The 18,461-nt window shown below is 41.9% G+C and overlaps 2 protein-coding genes across 2 annotated transcripts in view; both read left to right on the forward strand.

The window, feature by feature from the left end:
* The first annotated feature begins 4,576 nt into the window (after positions 1-4,576).
* On the forward strand, positions 4,577-18,259 carry LOC124152770. Its single transcript, XM_048389838.1, has 4 exons — positions 4,577-5,028; positions 5,846-6,904; positions 14,794-15,090; positions 15,728-18,259. Exons 1-4 carry the CDS (start codon positions 4,760-4,762, stop codon positions 16,806-16,808), a joined length of 2,706 nt encoding a protein of 901 aa, XP_048245795.1. The 5' UTR covers positions 4,577-4,759; the 3' UTR covers positions 16,809-18,259.
* Positions 11,376-18,461, forward strand: part of LOC125376846 (BTB/POZ domain-containing protein 6-like) — a 36,349-nt gene continuing 29,263 nt past the window's right edge. Inside the window, exon 1 of the mRNA XM_048389082.1 lies at positions 11,376-11,458. The gene's annotated coding sequence lies outside the window, so the exon portion shown is untranslated. The remainder of the gene's footprint in view (positions 11,459-18,461) is intronic.

The following is an 18,461-nucleotide window of genomic DNA, read 5'->3' on the forward strand; positions in this document are numbered from 1 at the left end:
CTGTCGGTAGTGCAGGCTATACATACACATCCCGTGATTTGTCTGGTGTGCATTGGGGGGTTGACACTGTTATTCCTGATGTATACAAGTAGGATATAACTGTCAGTACTGCAGGCTATCACACACATCCAGTGGTTTGTCTGGTGTACAGTTGGGTTTTGACACAGTTATTCCTGTTGTATACAAGTAGGATATAACTCTCAATAGTGCAGGCTATCACACACATCCCGTGATTTGTCTGGTGGTCCTTGTTGACACTGTTATTCCTGATGTATACAAGTAGGATATAACTGTCGGTAGTGCAGGCTATCACATACATCCCGTGATTTGTCTGGTGTACAGTTGGGTTTTGACACAGTTATTCCTGTTGTATACAAGTAGGATATAACTCTCAATAGTGCAGGCTATCACACACATCCCGTGATTTGTCTGGTGGTCCTTGTTGACACTGTTATTCCTGATGTATACAAGTAGGATATAACTGTCGGTAGTGCAGGCTATCACACACATCCCGTGATTTGTCTGGTGTACAGTCGGGGGTTGACACTGTTATTCCTGATGTATACAAGTAGGATATAACTGTCGGTAGTGCAGGCTATCACACACATCCCGTGATTTGTCTGGTGTACAGTCGGGGGTTGACACTGTTATTCCTGTTGTATACAAGTAGGATATAACTGTCGGTAGTGCAGGCTATCACACACATCCCGTGATTTGTCTGGTGTACAGTGGGGGGTTGACACTGTTATTCCTGATGTATACAAGTAGGATATAACTGTCGGTAGTGCAGGCTATCACTCACATCCCGTGATTTGTCTGGTGTACAGGGGGGGGGGGGGGGGGGGGGGGGGTTGACACTGTTATTCCTGTTGTATACAAGTAGGATATAACTGCCGGTAGTGCAGGCTATCACACACATCCCGTGATTTGTCTGGTGTACAGTGGGGGGTTGACACTGTTATTCCTGTTGTATACAAGTAGGATATAACTGCCGGTAGTGCAGGCTATCACACACATCCCGTGATTTGTCTGGTGTACAGTGGGGGGTTGACACTGTTATTCCTGTTGTATACAAGTAGGATATAACTGCCGGTAGTGCAGGCTATCACACACATCCCGTCATTTGTCTGGTGTACAGTGGGGTGTTGACACCGTCATTCCTGATGTATGCATTACAAGTAGGACTTTAATGTCGGTAGTGCAGGCTATCACACACATCCCGTGGTTCGTTTTACATCTGTCGGCTATCACGTCAATAATGAAGTCATTATTTGTGACTAAAATCATGTTGATAGCCGTAAATAACGATGTGTACAAACTCCTCGGCGATAACATCAGTCTGTATTAGTCTTTACAGAGTTGTGTCCCTTTGATTATCTTGGTCATGTTATGCAGCTGCCTTCCGTTCAGTGTTATTGATAAAAACTCTAATATAACATTGATGTTATTGTGTCAAGCTCTCGAACACCGATGGGTCGACCCCAGGGTGGTTTCGAATGTCTAGTGCGACCGTGGCACACTTAACCGGACTTACCTCCATTTTCATCTGGATGTGTCGTAAAGTTGTGTTGTCTCGAAATGATTTGTGGGCCCAAGAGTCAGTTCAGTTAAAAATCAGTTCAACTTACCCTGATAAGTCGAACTGGCAAATGTTTACAAATGCAACATAAGTCGAGGTTAAGCTTTCATGTGATGTGAAAAACGACAATGTTTGTATTCCTCAGTAGAGGCGTGATATGTAACATGCACGATAAGGTACGTCTGCTTTCTGTTGTCAATCGGTTGTATGGTCGAGTCGGATGTGTCGAATCCCGGATAATGCGAACTATTTATCTGCTCCCTGGAATTGGACACAACAGGTTTGACTGTAGTTACAGTTTAGTAGATCATTCAAAATGCCACAACCGCCAGTCACAAAACATATGCAAACAGTCTGTTTGTTGTTTAACGCCGAACTCAGCATTATTCCAACTATACACCTGGAACTTAATTAAGCGCCACCCATATTTATATCAATGAGTCAACCTTGTTGCAACCTACGGAAAAATTCTTTTTACATACGTGTGTCTAGTGTTGTTCACTGCTTAAAAGGGACACTAGACACTAATCACAGAGAAAACGTGAGTTTGAAGCATACTGATGAATTTTATTTTCAAATGGTGACATTTTAGAAAAATACGTAATTTGCACCAAAAAGAAAGTGAATATTACTATTGTCACACAGCGGTTACTGAAATGGTTGCATCAAATTTGAATCAGTGCAATCCTGGAACAATGTCTAAAGAAGCCCCAAACACAGTTTATGTCAATATTTGGTGTATCCTCCTTGTGCACGAGTGACGTCAGCCAAACGCTTCCTCATTCCCTGAATCAAAGTTGAACTTGACGTTGAGGTATTCTAGCCCACTCCTCATGCAAAGCAGCATCGAGTTCACGTAAATTTTGGACAGGTGGGTCTCTTTCTCGAACTTGACGGCCTAAAATGTCCCAAAGATGCTCTATGGGATTGAGATCAGGACTTCGTGCTGGCCAAGGAAATGTCTCAATCGCATTCTGACGTAAACATTCGCGGACAGCACGTGATCTGTGAGGTCGGGCGTTGTCATCCATGAATATCGGTCTTGTGGCCAATTGATGGTTATCAAAATGGGGAATAACTGCCGTCTCCAAGATGTAATGCTGATATCGAGGTCCGTTAAGAGTGCCATGTACACTGATCAAGTCCAGTTTACATGAGTAAGATACACAACCCCACACCATTACGGACCCACCACCAAAAGGAATGGTTTCAAGGATGTTTCGTTCGGCCATGGCTGTATTTGGCTACCTCCAGACACGTGTACGCCCGTCCACCATGTGCAAAAGGAACCGGCTTTCATCAGAAAAATGAACTCTCCTCCATGATCGAATGTTCCAGTTCTGACGTTGAGTTGACCACGCCAAACGAGCTCGTCTGTGTTCCTGTGTTAACAGTGGACGTTTGATTGGTCTTCTGGCTCTATACCCCGCTGCCTTCAAACGATTTCGGGCGGTTCTGGTTGAAATTACTCGGCAACCTAGCCACTGTGATCTTAAAACTGTAGCGTTGTCAAACGGACGTCGCCTAACAAGCCGTAATAACGCTGCATCTTCCCGCCTGGATGTCTTTCGAGGCTGACCTGGCCGTGGTCTATCCTTAACTTCATTTGTTGCACGGTATGTTTGCACTAATCTTGCAATTAGGGAATGGTGACGTCCAAGTTGCCGTCCAATATCCCCAAAAGACAATCCTGCATTATTCATTCCAATAACCTGCCATCTTAATGCTTCTGACAGTGTACGACGTGGCATGGTGGTGTTTGACAACGATCAGACAGTCTTTGTCAAGAAATGTGTACCTTTCAAGGTGTGCAAAGGTGAAAACCCATACTTGAGTTCAGAAAATTTAATGGTCTTGTGCTTCACGTGGAGTACATGCAACAGCAATCGCGTTGATCGTGGCATTGTCAGTGTGATGGTGTGGGGAAAGGGCCATATTGTCTAATTAATAATCGTTGTTTGCTTATTTTCGGTATTCATAATTCTGTGTCATATTTAGTTCGTTGGCGCTTAACTAAGTTCCAAGTGTATATATGAAGACGGTCTGTAAATGATCGAGTCTGGACTAGACAATCCAGTGATTAATATCATGAGCATCGATTCACGCAATTGGGATACGATGACATGCAGCAACCAAGTCAGCGAACCTGAGCACCCGATCCCCACCCCACCCCACCCATGTGGCTGTCCCCGATGTGATTGTGAAGCATGACTTTTATGGGCTACCGGATACTTACAGATTTCGCTCAATATCAAGGGATCAGTTCACTTCATTTCTAACACTGACCTTCGTATTTGTATGGACCTTTGTCGATGGTAATAAAAACATGACATCTGACATCAAAAGTACAATTTGCCTTTCGACCGAGTTCATGAAGTTGTGAGTGATATATATGCATTTGGAAAAACAGTTTTAATATATTTTTGTTTTGTTTGATTACTCTGCTATTTTGCAGGTATAGTTATTTGCCTCTCACGACGAGCTGATGGCAATCTATATTCTTACCCGGAATCCCCACTGGTCTAACAGTAAAGTTGTATCTTTAGTCTTTGGAGACAGGATTGAATTATATGGGTTTTAACCATTTATTGAAAGTTGGGCATGTGGATTTTAGAGATTTAAACAATTCCTATATATGCCCCTTCCGATAGTGCCATCTACATTGAATAACATCCTTTTATATCTGGCTTTACCTTCAAGAGAAAATTAATTTCATACTGTTCAACCGAATGACATTTCATTGTGAGATACCTGTTACAGGTCATTCCTCAATATGTGTAAACAGACATCTCTCTCAGGCTAATGCTACGAAAACATTGTGAGCTGTTTGTAAACAAACAAAAAATGCCCACAATGCCTACGTTATTTGGGGCGGTAGTGTAGCCTAGTGGTTAAAGCGTTCGTTAAAGATCAGGTTCGATTACTCAGATGGGTACAATGTGTGAAGCTTATTTCTGGTGTCCCCGGATGTGATATTGCTAAAAAAATTGTTAAAAGCAGCAGAACACCATACTCACTCACTCAAACGTTATTGAAAACAATTAATTGTTAAGTGAATTTCAATACTCATTAATAGAACCTTTACACTGATTTAATGAGGGCTACTGTCTATATATTCTATATCATCTATATATTCTATAATATGTATGTATTTATGTCTTGTCTGTTCAAAGCTACAAGATGTCAGGTGCGAGACCCAAATCTGGATTAGTCGACAACTGGCAGGCTGGGAAGACTGTCGCAGAGTGTAATCTGCGCATGCTCAACACGGGAGACTTAAGTGACGTCACATTCCGTGTGGGATCTGAGAAACAGGTGGTCCGAGCTCACCGCTACGTTCTCGTCAGTCGCAGCTGTGTCTTCAATGCCATGTTCTGTGGCCCCCTGGCGGAGACAGGGGAGGTAACCATCCCCGACATTGAGGCAGACATCTTCAAAGAGTTCTTGAGGTTAGATTAATCTAGCGGAAGATAAATTAATACACAAATTAAGATAACACCTTACTTATTCTTTATCTGCTTTCTGTTTTTGGTACGAGAAGCATCTGTATTTATGATTAATTAATTGCTATTCATGGATAAACAGAAAGCATTGGAAAACATTAAGCCTGCCTGTTCTGTTATATCTAAACAATACTCAATGACAAGCATAATATGTGATCGATTATACCTAGATAAAGAGTTATCTCCCTTTTCAGGTATCAGAATTGACACCCCTAGCTTTCTTTGGGCATGCAAATACTCAATATTTTACGTGGAGACCTACATATGTTTTTTTTCTAAATGTATGTTACTTGATTAATATAGTGTTTCTATTTTTGGTCCTTTTTTACAATACGTGTATGTAGTTAACAAACTTAAATAGTAATGAATACTACAAAGTAAGTTTAATTAGACTATTAGGTTAATGTGTTCCAAGGAGTCAGCTTAAGCAATTTTGTATTGTGATGTCATTTAAGGTCTACCCCACAATACGTGGGTGCCACCTCCAAGAAAATATAGCATGGAAAGGTTTGGGTTTTTTTATTCGGTACTAGTACACTATACACTCTCTTCATGTTACATCTCACAGCGTTGTAGTGGGTTTCACTTATTGTTTCCAACGTCTTTAAGGTTAGATCAATCTAGCGGTAGATTAATACACAAATTAAGATAACACCTTACATATTCTTTATCTGCTTTTATATCAATGTTTCGTAAATGCTCAGAAGATCATAAACTCACTTTTTAAAATTTTCCATGTCCTTTTTGTTACATGTTACTGTAGGTATGTGTACACAGACAAGGCCACTATCAACGCTGAAACAGTCACAGAACTAATGTACACCTCCAGGAAATATTCTCTGGATGCATTGTTCAATCTGTGTGTTACGTTCCTAGAACAGTCCCTGTCAGAAGACAATGTCTGTCAGATCCTGGAGGAGTGTCATGGTTACGGGGGGCTGGACGTGGAAAAGAAGGCCCTGGAGATTCTTACTCAAGGAGGGAAGGAAGTCATCCAATCTCCTGGCTTTGTGAAACTTTGCTCAGATTGTATGAATAAGTTTGTTAGGTCAGATGTTTTATATTTGAAAGAGGAAGACGTATTTGACGCAGTGCTGTCCTGGACAAAGGAAAGATGCCGGAAGGAAGGTGTGAGTGACACGCCTGAGAACATACGGAGACTCCTGGGAGATATGAGGTATGAGATCCGGTTTACCAGCATCCCCCTGGAGTATCTGGTGAAGGTTGTCGGCCCATCTGGTGTACTGACAGACAGTGAGAGAATGCGAATAACGGACGGAACCATCGACACAACTGTTGACATATCTCCATTCAAACATTCACAGAGAAATCCTATTGGTTGGAAACTGAAGGCATCCTGTAAACGAGTGGCTAGGTTTACGTTTAACGTATTTCTGTGTTCTAATTTGAGAAGTGGGATAAGAGCTATCTCCTTCTCACCTAGTCGGAGAATTTTCCTACTGGGGTGTCAGCTGTATGGTGGGTGGGATGGAGATGCAGAGTATACACTGACGATCAGAGTGTATGACGCCAATAACGTGGCGATTGATGAACCTTTCGTGAACACCAGGATGACACTTCAAGGCAGATACAAGCTGAATGACGTCCTGTTTCCCAGGTTTATTTCCCTCACAGCAGGTGCGACCTACACTCTGTGTGTGGACATGGAGGGACCTGAATCTTACTCAGGTGGGGGAGGAAAGGATACAGTAACTGTGGATGGGGTACAGTTCACATTTACAGACTCTCCAATGTCTACTAAAGACACATCAACACGAAAAGGACAGATACCTGGTTTGTTGTACAGTCTCCCGCCGCCATAGGCAGTACTGGTGTATCAGGTGTGTTTCGCTGACTGCTATGGCGATGATATAAGATAATTTGATATCAAGGAAACCAGATCATCTTCCATATGATCATATTAACAGGTTTAATCCCATTAAATTCCATCTGACTATCAGTGACATCTGGCTTAAACTCACTGGGGATGTGGACTACGTTATATCTGTGTAGTACAGGGAGTAAATCAACACTAAACCAATTCCCACCTATACAACATGGTTGTTTACACCTTTCAGAATACATGAGAGGACAAGGTGGTGATTGCTGATATTTGTTTCGAAATAAATATTCTTAAGATTTGTAGATATAACTCGTAGGTCTATTTGCCTTTGAGGCATCTTACATACTGACGTCAACAGCATAATGTATTGTGCGTGGTTGGACTGATGCCTGAAGCTGTAGTGCAAGTCTGTAATGACGTAATGAAGGGTGAAGGTCGTTTTGGTTACTCACCGTTTGTAGGGCACGTGAAAACATAAATGCACGTGTGCTTTGTTGTGTGTGTTGTTAATCATACTTCCCCTTGATATTGATCAGGACATTGCGGCTGAACTATGCTGTATCTAAGATGTGGTTTTGTATTCAGTGGACCCGTGAAGATCCAGGGTAGAATAGGTCTTCAGCAACACATGCTTGTCATAAGAGGCGACTAACGGTTACGGAAGGTCATGTCATTGTATCCCAATTACGGAATGATGCTCATGATATCAATCACTGGATTATGTGGTCCAGACCCGATTTATTACAGGCCGCCATCATATAGCTGTAATACCGCTAAGTGCGGCGTTAAACAAACAAAATTGTGTTCAGTGATAGATTACTTCTATTCTCTTAGACAACAAACACTCGGACTGGTTCGTTGAAAGTCGTAGTGTTCAATCTAGTGCAAGTGTGCTCAGTTTAACAACTACAGTCAATCCGATAAGCAATGTATATATTCCTCATGTAAAACATGAGTTGCAAAAGAGTTATTTATACCCAATGATCAATCATCCTTTTAATCAGCCCTCTGTTGCTATTCAAGACGAATGTGTACTTGTTTATTATAATCTCGTTAAGGTTGCCTATACAGTAAACTACGGTTATAGCCAACTCAAAGGGACCACAAATTCTAGTTCGTTATAACCTTAATTCGTTATAAGCATATATACAGCATATATACAGCAAATTGCAGGGACCTAAATACCAGTTCGTTATATCCGCCAATTCGTTATAAGCGTGTTCGTCATAACCGTAGTTTACTGTATATGCATGTACGTGCTCTCTGTATCATTACCATGTCACTTGCTTCATATCGGTGTCAAAGTCTACTGCCAGACATTGCTACAATTGTAATACAGAAGTTGGTCATCACGTTTACAGAATTTATATTAGGTTGTTCTTATGTCTTTATTGTTTTGTTTCTCAGATATTAGCTCAGTATAATAAAGCGCAGATTGCGACCAAAATATGTTCATCTGATGCATTAATGTGTTTGCCTAGCTACGCGATCTGCTAACATATTTAAAGTACATGGATAGTAGGATTTGTTGCGTACGTAAAAGATCTGGTACGTATAAAGGTACATGTAAAGTAAAGTCTGTGTTGCCTAGCTGCACGATCTGGTTCATGTTATGTAAAGTGCAAGGATCATCTAGCCTCTTTGCCTAGCTACACGATCTGGTAAAATATTTAAAGTACACGGATCGTAGGATTTGCTGCCTAGCTAGAAGTTCTGGTACATATAACGGTAATTGTAAAGTGCATGTGTTACCTAGCTACACGATCTGGTTCATGTTATGAAAAGTGCATAGATCATCTAGTCTGTGTTGCCTAGCTACACAATCCGGTGCATGTTATGTAACGTGCATGGATCATCTAGTCTGTGTTGCCTAGCTACACGATCTGGTCCATGTTATGTAAATTACATTCATCAGCTAGCCTGTGTTGCTTTGGTACACGGTCTGGTCCATGTTATGTAAAGTGCAAGGATCATCTAGTCTGTGTTGCCTACCTACTCGATCCGGTGCATGTTATGTAAAGTGCATGGATCATCTAAGCTGTGTCACCTAGCTATACGATCTGGTTCATGTTATGAAAAGTGCATAGATCATCTAGTCTGTGTTGCCTAGCTACACGATCTGGTTCATGTTATGTAACGAGCATGGATCATCTAGTCTGTGTTGCCTAGCTACACGATCTGGTCCATGTTATGTAAAGTACATTCATCATCTAGTCTGTGTTGCTTTGGTACACGGTCTAGTCCATGTTATGTAAAGTGCGAGGATCATCTTGTCTGTGTTGCCAAGCTACACGATCCGGTGCATGTTATGTAAAGTGCATGGATCATCTTGTCTGTGTTGCCTAGCTACACGATCCGGTGCATGTCATGTAAAGTGCATTGATCATCTAGTCTGTTGCCTAGCTACACGATCCGGTGCATGTTATGTAACGTGCATGGATCATCTAGTCTGTTTTGCCTAGCTACACAATCTGGTCCATGTTATGTAAAGTACATTGATCATCTAGTCTGTGTTGCTTTGCTACACGGTCTAGTCCATGTTATGTAAAGTGCAAGGATCAGCTAACCTGTGTTGCCCAGCTACACGATCCCGTGCATGTTATGTAAAGTGCAAGGATAATTAAGTCTGTGTTGCCTACCTACTCGATCCGGTGCATGTTATGTAAAGTGCATGGATCATCTAAGCTGTGTTACCTAGCTACACGATCTGGTTCATGTTATGAAAAGTGCATAGATCATCTAGTCTGTGTTGCCTAGCTACACGATCTGGTCCATGTTATGTAAAGTACATTCATCATCTAGTCTGTGTTGCTTTGGTACACGGTCTAGTCCATGTTATGTAAAGTCCAAGGATCAGCTAACCTGTGTTGCCCAGCTACACGATCCCGTGCATGTTATGTAAAGTGCGAGGATCATCTAGTCTGTGTTGCCTACCTACTCGATCCGGTGCATGTTATGTAAAGTGCATGGATCAGCTAGCCTGTGTTGCCCAGCTACACGATCCCGTGCATGTTATGTAAAGTGCAAGGATCATCTAGTGTTGCCTAGCTACGCGCTCTGGTCCATGTTATGTACAGTACATGGTGAACTAGTTTGTGTTGCCTAGCTACACGATCCGGTGCATGTTATGTAAAGTGCAAGGATCATCCATTCTCTGTTGCCTAGCTACACGATCTGGTGCAAGGTTTGTAACGTACATGATTCATCTAGCAGCTGTAGACGAGGGATTGAATGGTAACAATGAATGTAATGTGTAAATAGTGTCGACACTATAAGCCAACAGTGACCCGTGCTGTCACCAGGACAGACTCAATATGGATCGGGTGGTCATAATTGATGTTTAAATGGCGTCGACAGCATATGCACCGAGTGATCCATGCTTGTCACCAGGACAGACTCCAATGGGGATCGGGTGGCCACAATGAAAGTTTAAAGGGCGTCGACAGCAAACGCCCACAGTGACCCATGGTCGTCACCAGGACAGACTCTAATAGGGATCGAGTGGCCACAACGGACGTTTACATGGTGTCGACAGTATGCTCCCACAGTGACCCATGCTTGTCACCAGGACAGACTCCATTAGGGATCGGGTGGCCACAATGAAAGTTTAAATTGTGTCGACATCTTGCTCCCACAGTGACCCGTGCTCATCACCAGGGCAAACTCTAATAGGGATCGGGTGGCCACAATGAAAGTTTAAAGGGCGTCGACAGCAAGCGCCCACAGTGACCCATGGTCGTCACCAGGACAGACTCTAATAGGGATCGAGTGGCCACAACGGACGTTTACATGGTGTCGACAGTATGCTCCCACAGTGACCCATGCTTGTCACCAGGACAGACTCCATTAGGGATCGGGTGGTCATTTTAACGTCCATTATGTTTAAATGGTGCTTGACTTTCTGACCACTAGGAAGTGTCTGTAGTAACCTTGGTAACAGTGGGTGAGTGAGTCGGTGATTGTAGCCTTATCTTGGCGATGAACACATAAGGGGCCAATATTAATGTGAAGGACAGTGTGTTGCGTAGAGGAAGCGTTGACATTAAGTGGGAGGATGAATTTTGAAAATTGACTTCTCCTATCCCGTCATCCATCATCTTTGACTTCGAATTGGGTTTATAGTCTAAAACCGTTTAACAACCTGATAACTGTTTATAATATATTACAATTGTATACCGCTGTTCGCGTACACAGAGCACCATCCTCCATATTGCACCACTAAAGCTGAATATAAAACAAAACAAAATCATAACAGAGAATATAATAAGCCGAGAGTACAAAGTGTACAAAGAAAGGATGTGAGTCATTGTACCCCTGTGGGGGATCGAACCCAGATATTTTGCAAGGACAATGAATACTGTAGCTCAAAGGCTTCGTGACCCTACAGCCGTATCGGGAGATAGAGCATGACAAGAGTTGTCCCCTGTTATCATCACATGATACGCCCATATACAGATAGTGAATTACAGGTGACATCGATCACACACCTCTTTCGCGTTCGCCGTTTTCCAAGGTGTTCCAAGGTGTTCCAAGGTAAGATATTAACTGTTCGAATGTAACTACGGTGTATTTCATGTGCAGTGGGTAACATAGACCTAGCCTCTCCATGTTGAACTCGAGCTATCTCCTCTTTTGACCACTGTCCATGAGAAGCTACACAGCCCACTTCTACACAATAACCTGCATAGCCACTGTCACTGGCATTGGAATAAACTACTTTCTTGGTACATGCTGTCTGAACAAGTGATCTAGATGTTTTCTGCTTTACCTTGTCTGACCAGTACAGTATCATACTCATATCTGACAGCACTATCTTGTTGATCCATGAACCTGACATACCAGTGTCCATACTAAAGGATCTTATTAGTTGTATTTTAGGCCCCGGCACTAATTTCATGGAAATTATTTGACCAACAACAGAAACCACATATCTAACATGTATGCGCCTAAATATAACAGGTGAAGTATGGCTTCTCCAACCTAATATACCGTTCTTGTAGGTACAATAACTGTCATGGAAGTTGTGTCCAGCCAAAAACCTAGCGACTCCACTGTGACGAAATCTATGGTGACTTTTCTACCATTGGAACAAAACCCGGTAATAACAACCTGACGAACATGTCTCATCTTTTGAAGCTCCAGCCAAAATATGGTCTTTCAAAAAAGTAACTATCCCAAACAAAAGTCCCTGTGAGATGAGTAGATATGTGTATAATGATATGCAAGATGAATATCAAACTTTTAGGACATTCACCATGATTGCTATAACACAACGCTGTTTTTCAAAGTTTATCTGCTGGCCAAGTTGTAAGTAACTTTTGAGACGACCTTTTACAATTGTTTCCGATCTACCTTGCTCGTACTCATAGTAGTCATCAGTTAGCGTAGTCACATTGATTGTACTATACTCAACTGACAGATCTTGACATGGCCTATTGGCCGACTCGACTTGAGCCCCAAATTCCACTCACTGAGATTCCCCGAGGGGCTGTGCAGTTGACACATGGACATGTCCATCTAAAATGTGTGAATCCCCCATATGCAAAATATGTTCCTGACCTTTGCCCTTTCCCACAAAAAACCTGACCTGTGGCTGGATGAATATGCTGCACAGGAGCAGTAAGATCAGCAAATTGCTTGGATCGCTGATCCGCGAGATGACCTACCAGTCGTGTAGAGGGCGTGTTGTGTACACTTCTGACGCAGCTTGCACTGGCAATGCGTTATCATACTCTGAAGCATCAGCTTTATTGTTAGATAACTATGTTTCTGATATATCAAGGGGTTGACACTGTTATTCCTGTTGTATACAAGTAGGATATAACTGTCGGTAGTGCAGGCTATCGCACACATTGAAGCACATCTGTCGGCTGTCACGTCAATAATGAAGTCACTATTTGAGACTTAAATCATGTTGATAGGCGTAATTAACGATGTGTACAAACTCCTAGGCGATAACATCAATCTGTATTTTTCTTTACAGAGTTGTGTCCCTTTGATTATATTGGTCATGTTATGCAGCTGCCTTCCGTTCAGTGTTATTGATAGAAACTCTGATATAACATTGATTTTATTGAGTTAAGCTCTCGAACTCCGATGTGTCGAATCCAGGGTGGTGTCGAATGTACAGTCCGGTCGTGGCAAACTCAACCGGACTTACCTCCATTTTCATCTGGATATGTCTATAGTTGTGTGGTCTCAAAATAATGTGTGGGCCCAAGAGTTAAACGTCAGTTCGACTTACCCTGATACTCTGACCAATATTTACAAGCGCAACCTAAGTCTTGGTTGAATTTGCTTGTGAATGCATAAATGTGGATGTGAAAAACGATTATGTTTGTGTTCCTCACTACAGACTTGATATGTACCTTCATGTAACATGCACGGTATGCTACGTGTCTGCTTTAGGTTGTGTGGCCCGGTCGGGTGTGTCGAATCCTGGATAATACAAACTATTTATCTCCTCCCCGGAATTGGACATAAGAGGTTTGACTGTAGTTACAGGTTGGTAGATCATTCAAAATGCCACAACCGCCAGTCAAACTAGGGTTGTCTGTTTGCTTGTTGTTTAACGCCGCACTCAGCATTATTCCAAATATGTTAAGGCGGTCTGTAAATGAACGAGTCTGGACCTGACAATCCAGTGTTTAATATGATGAGCATCGATTCACGCAATTTGGATACGATGACATGCTGGAACAAAGTCAGCGAACCTGACCACCCGATCCCATCAGTCGCCTCTTATGACAAGCGTGGGGTGCTGAAGACGTATTCTATCCCCGATCTTCACGGGTAAGGAATGGCTGTAAGGTTTGTTGTCATGTGGTTCTCCCCGATGTGATTGTGAAGCATGACTTTTATGGGCTACCGGATACTTGCAGATTTCAATCAATATCAAGGGGTCATTTCACCTCATATCTAACATTGACCTTCGTATTTGTATGGACCTTTGTCGATGGTAATTAAATCATGACATCTAACCTGAAAAGTTCAATTTGCCTTTCGACCGAGTTCATGAAGTTGTGAGTGATATATATGCATTTTGTTTTGTTTTTGTTTGATTACTCGGCTATATTGCAGCTATAGTTTGTTGCCTCTCACGACGAGCTGGTGGCAATCTCTATTTTTACCCGGAATCCCCACTGGTCTAAAAGTAAAGTTGTATCTTTAATCTTTGGAGGGCTGAGTTATATGGGTTTTAACCATTTATTCTAAGCTGGGCATGTGGATTTGAGAGATTTGATAAACATGTTATCTTGGCTGTACAATTCCTATATATGCCCCTTCCGATAGTGCCATCTACTTTGAATAACATCCTTTTATATCTGGCTTTACCTTCAAGAGAGATTAATTTCATACTGTTCAACCGAATGACATTTCATTGTGAGATACCTAATACAGGTCATACCTCAGTATGTGTAAACACATCACTCTCAGGCTAATGCTACGAAAACAATGTGAGCTATTTGTAAAGAAACAACTTTTGCCCTTAAATGCCTATGTTATTTGGGGCGGTGGTGTAGCCTAGTGACTCGTTGGTCACGCCGAAGATCAGGTTTTCGATTACTCAGATGGGTACAATGTGTGAAGCTTATTTCTGGTGTTACCCTGTCTGGCGCTCGGCATTAAGGGGCTAAAACAAGGACTGGTCGGCTCAGAGTCAATATACTGTGTCTGAGTGGGGTATTCATGTTAAACTGCGGCATGGTATCTCAGTGAGCTAGCACTATAAATCGGCATCAGTCCGGACTAGTACAAGCAGCCACACAAACACACACACGTACATGGACGTCGCTATATAAGTGCAATACTCTTGGACGCGACGTTAAACCAAACTTCACCTCACCTCACCTATAATATGTATGTATTTATGTCTTGTCTGTTCAAAGCTACAAGATGTCAGGTGCGAGCCCCAAATCTGGATTAGTCGACAACTGGCAGGCTGGGAAGACTGTCACAGAGTGTAATCTGCGCATGCTCAACACGGAAGACTTAAGTGACGTCACCTTCCGTGTAGGATCAGAGAAACGGGTGGTCCGAGCTCACCGCTACGTTCTTGTCAGTCGCAGCTGTGTCTTCCATGCCATGTTCTGTGGCCCCCTGGCGGAGAAAGGGGAGGTAACCATCCCCGACATTGAGGCAGACATCTTCAAAGAGTTCTTAAGGTGAGATTAATCTAGCGGTTTTACAAATCATCCATTACCAAGAGAAAATTGCACCTTCCGTAATGTATGCTGATTTTATACCTTCTTCTAAATAACTATTTACATGAGTAATTGCTCTTTTGATACCCGAGCCACATTAAATATGTTGCTATTCTCCCTCCAGTGTTTCTATTTTTTGTCCTTTTTTTTACAATACTTGTATGTAGTTAACAAACTTAAATAGTAATAAATACCACAAAGTAAGTTTAATTAGACTATTAGGTTAATGTTTTCCAAGGAGTAAGCTTAAGCAATTTTTTATAGTGATGGTAAATCATGTCATTTGAGGTCTACCCCACTATACGTGGGTGCCACCTACAACAAAATATAGCATGGAAAGGTATTTGTTTTTTTACTCGGTACAAGTACACTATACACACTCTTCATGTTACATCTCACAGCGTTGTAGTTGGTTTCACTTATTGTGTCCAACGTCTTTTAAGGGGAGATTTATCTAGCGGTAGATAAATTAATACACAAATTAAGATAAAACCTTACGTATTCTTTATCTGCTTTTATATCAATGTTTCGAAAATGCTCAGAACACAAACTCGTTTTTTTAATTTTTCCTGTCCTTTTTTCTTACATGTTACTGTAGGTATGTGTACACAGACAAGGCCACTATCGACGCTGAAACAGTCACAGGACTAAAATACACCTCCAAGAAATATTCTCTGGATGCATTGTATAATCTGTGTGAAACGTTCATTGAAGAGTCCCTGTCAGAAGACAATGTCTGTCACATCCTGGAGGAGTGTCATGGTTACGGGGAGCTGGACGTGGAACAGAAGGCCCTGGAGATTCTTACTAAAGGCGGGAAGGAAGTCATCCAATCTCCCGGCTTTGTGAAACTTTGCTCTGATTGTATGAATAAGTTTGTCAGGTCAGATGTTTTATATTTGAAAGAAGAAGACGTATTTGACGCAGTGCTGTCCTGGACAAAGGAAAGATGCCGTGAGGAAGGTGTGAGTGACACACCCGAGAACATACGGAGACTATTTGGAGTTATGAGATATGAGATCCGGTTTACCAGCATCCCCCTGGAGTATCTGGTGAAGGTTGTCGGCCGATCTGGGGTGGTGACAAAGGATGAGAGAAAGCGAATAATTGAGAGAACTGTTGACACAACTGTTGACATATCTCCATTTAAACATTCACAGAGAAATACTATTGGTTGGAAACACAAGGCATCCTGTAAAAAAGTGGCTACGCTTAAGCCTTACCGTAATCGTAGTTTGAGAAGTGGGATACGTGCTATCTCCTTCTCACCTAGTCGGAGCATTCTCCTACTGGGGTGTCAGCTGTATGGTGGACAGAGGAGAGATGCAGAGTATACACTAACAATAAGAGTGTATGGCGCAAATAATGAGGTGATTGATGAACCGTTCGTGAACACAAAGATGTCGCTTCAAGGCGGGGGCCAGCTGAAGGTGCTTGAAGGCGGGGGACGGATGAATGAGGTCCTGTTTCCCAGGTTTATTTCCCTCACAGCAGGTGCGACCTACACTCTGTGTGTTGACATGGAGGGACCTGACACTGTCTGTGGAGAGACAGGAAAGGATGCAGTAACAGTAGATGGAGTACATTTCACATTTACAGACTCTCCAGTGTCTACTACAGGCACATCAACACGGAACGGACAGATACCTGGTTTGTCGTACTGTCTCCCGCCGCCATAGGCAGTACTGGTGTATCAGGTGTGTTTCGCCGACTGCTATGGCGATGATATATGATAATTTTATATCAAGCAAACCAGATCATCTTCAATATGATCATTAATTCCATTAAATTCCATCTGACTATCAGTGACATCTGGCTTGAACTCACTGGTGATAACAACTATGTTATATCTGTGTAGTACAGGGAGTTAATCAACACTAAAACAATTCCCACCTATACAACATTGTTCTTTGCACCTTTCAGAATACATGAGAGGACAAGGAGGTGATTGCTGATATTTGTTTCGAAATAAATGTTCTTAAGATTTGTAGATATAACCCGTATGTCCCAAACTATTTGCCTTTTGAGGCATCTTACATACTGACGTCAACAGCATAATGTATTGTGAGTGGTTGGATTGATGCCTGAAGCTGTAGTGCAAGTCTGTAGTGACGTAATGAAGGGTGAAGGTCGTTTTAGTTACTCACCGTTTGTAGGGCACGTGAAAACACAAATGCACGTGTGCTTTGTTGTGTGTTTTGTTAATCATACTTCCCCTTGATATTGATCACGACATTGCGGCTGAACTATGCTGTATCTAAGATGTGGTTTTGTATTCAGTGGACCCGTGAAGATCCAGGGTAGAATAGGTCTTCAGCCACACATGCTTGTCGTAAGAGGCGACTAACGATTTCGGAAGGTCATGTCATTGTATCCCAATTTCGGAATGATGCTCATGATATCAATCACTGGATTGTCTGGTCCAGACCCGATTATTTACAGACCACTTTCATATAGCTGTAATACCGCTAAGTGCGGCGTTAAACAAAAAAAATGTGTTGAGTGATAGATTACTTCTATTCTCTTTGACAACAAACACTGGGACTGGTTCGTTGAAAGTCGTAGTGTTAAATCTATTGCAAGTGTGCTCAGTTTAACAACTACTGTCAATCCGATAAGCAATGTGTATATTCCTTACGTAAAACATGAGTTGCAAAAGACTAATTTATACCTAATGATCAATCACCCTTTAAATCAACACTCTGTTGCTATTCAAGACGAATGTGTACTTGTTTGTTATAATCTCGTTAATGTTGCCTATACAGTAAACTACGGTTATAGCGAACTCAAAGGGACCACAAATTCTAGTTCGTTATAACCTTAATTCGTTATAAGCATATATACAGCAAATGGCAGGGACCTGAAACCCAATTCATTATATCCGCCAGTTCGTTATAAGCGTGTTCGTTATAACCGTAGTTTACTGTATATGCATGTATGTGCTCTCTTTATTATTACCATGTCACTTGCTTCATATCGGTGTCAAAGTCTACTGCGAGACATTGCTACGATTGTAATACAGAAGTTGGTCATCACTTTTACAGAATTGATATGAGTTTGTTCTTATGTCTTTATTGTTTTGTTTCTCAGATATTAGCTCAGTTCAATAAAGCGCAGATTGCGACCAAAATATGTTCATCTGATGCATTAATGTGTTTGCCCAGCTACACGATCTGCTGCATCTTGTGCAAAGTCCGTCTCTTATCTAGCCATCATTGCCTAGCTACCAGATCTGGTAACATATTTAAAGTACATGGATAGTAGGATTTGTTGCCTAGCTAGAAGATCTGGTACGTATAAACGTACATGTAAAGTGCAAAGATCATCTAGTC

The sequence above is a fragment of the Haliotis rufescens genome, unplaced genomic scaffold (genome assembly GCF_023055435.1).
Source record: "Haliotis rufescens isolate VD_foot unplaced genomic scaffold, xgHalRufe1.0.p SCAF_8, whole genome shotgun sequence".
Lineage (NCBI taxonomy): Eukaryota > Metazoa > Mollusca > Gastropoda > Lepetellida > Haliotidae > Haliotis > Haliotis rufescens.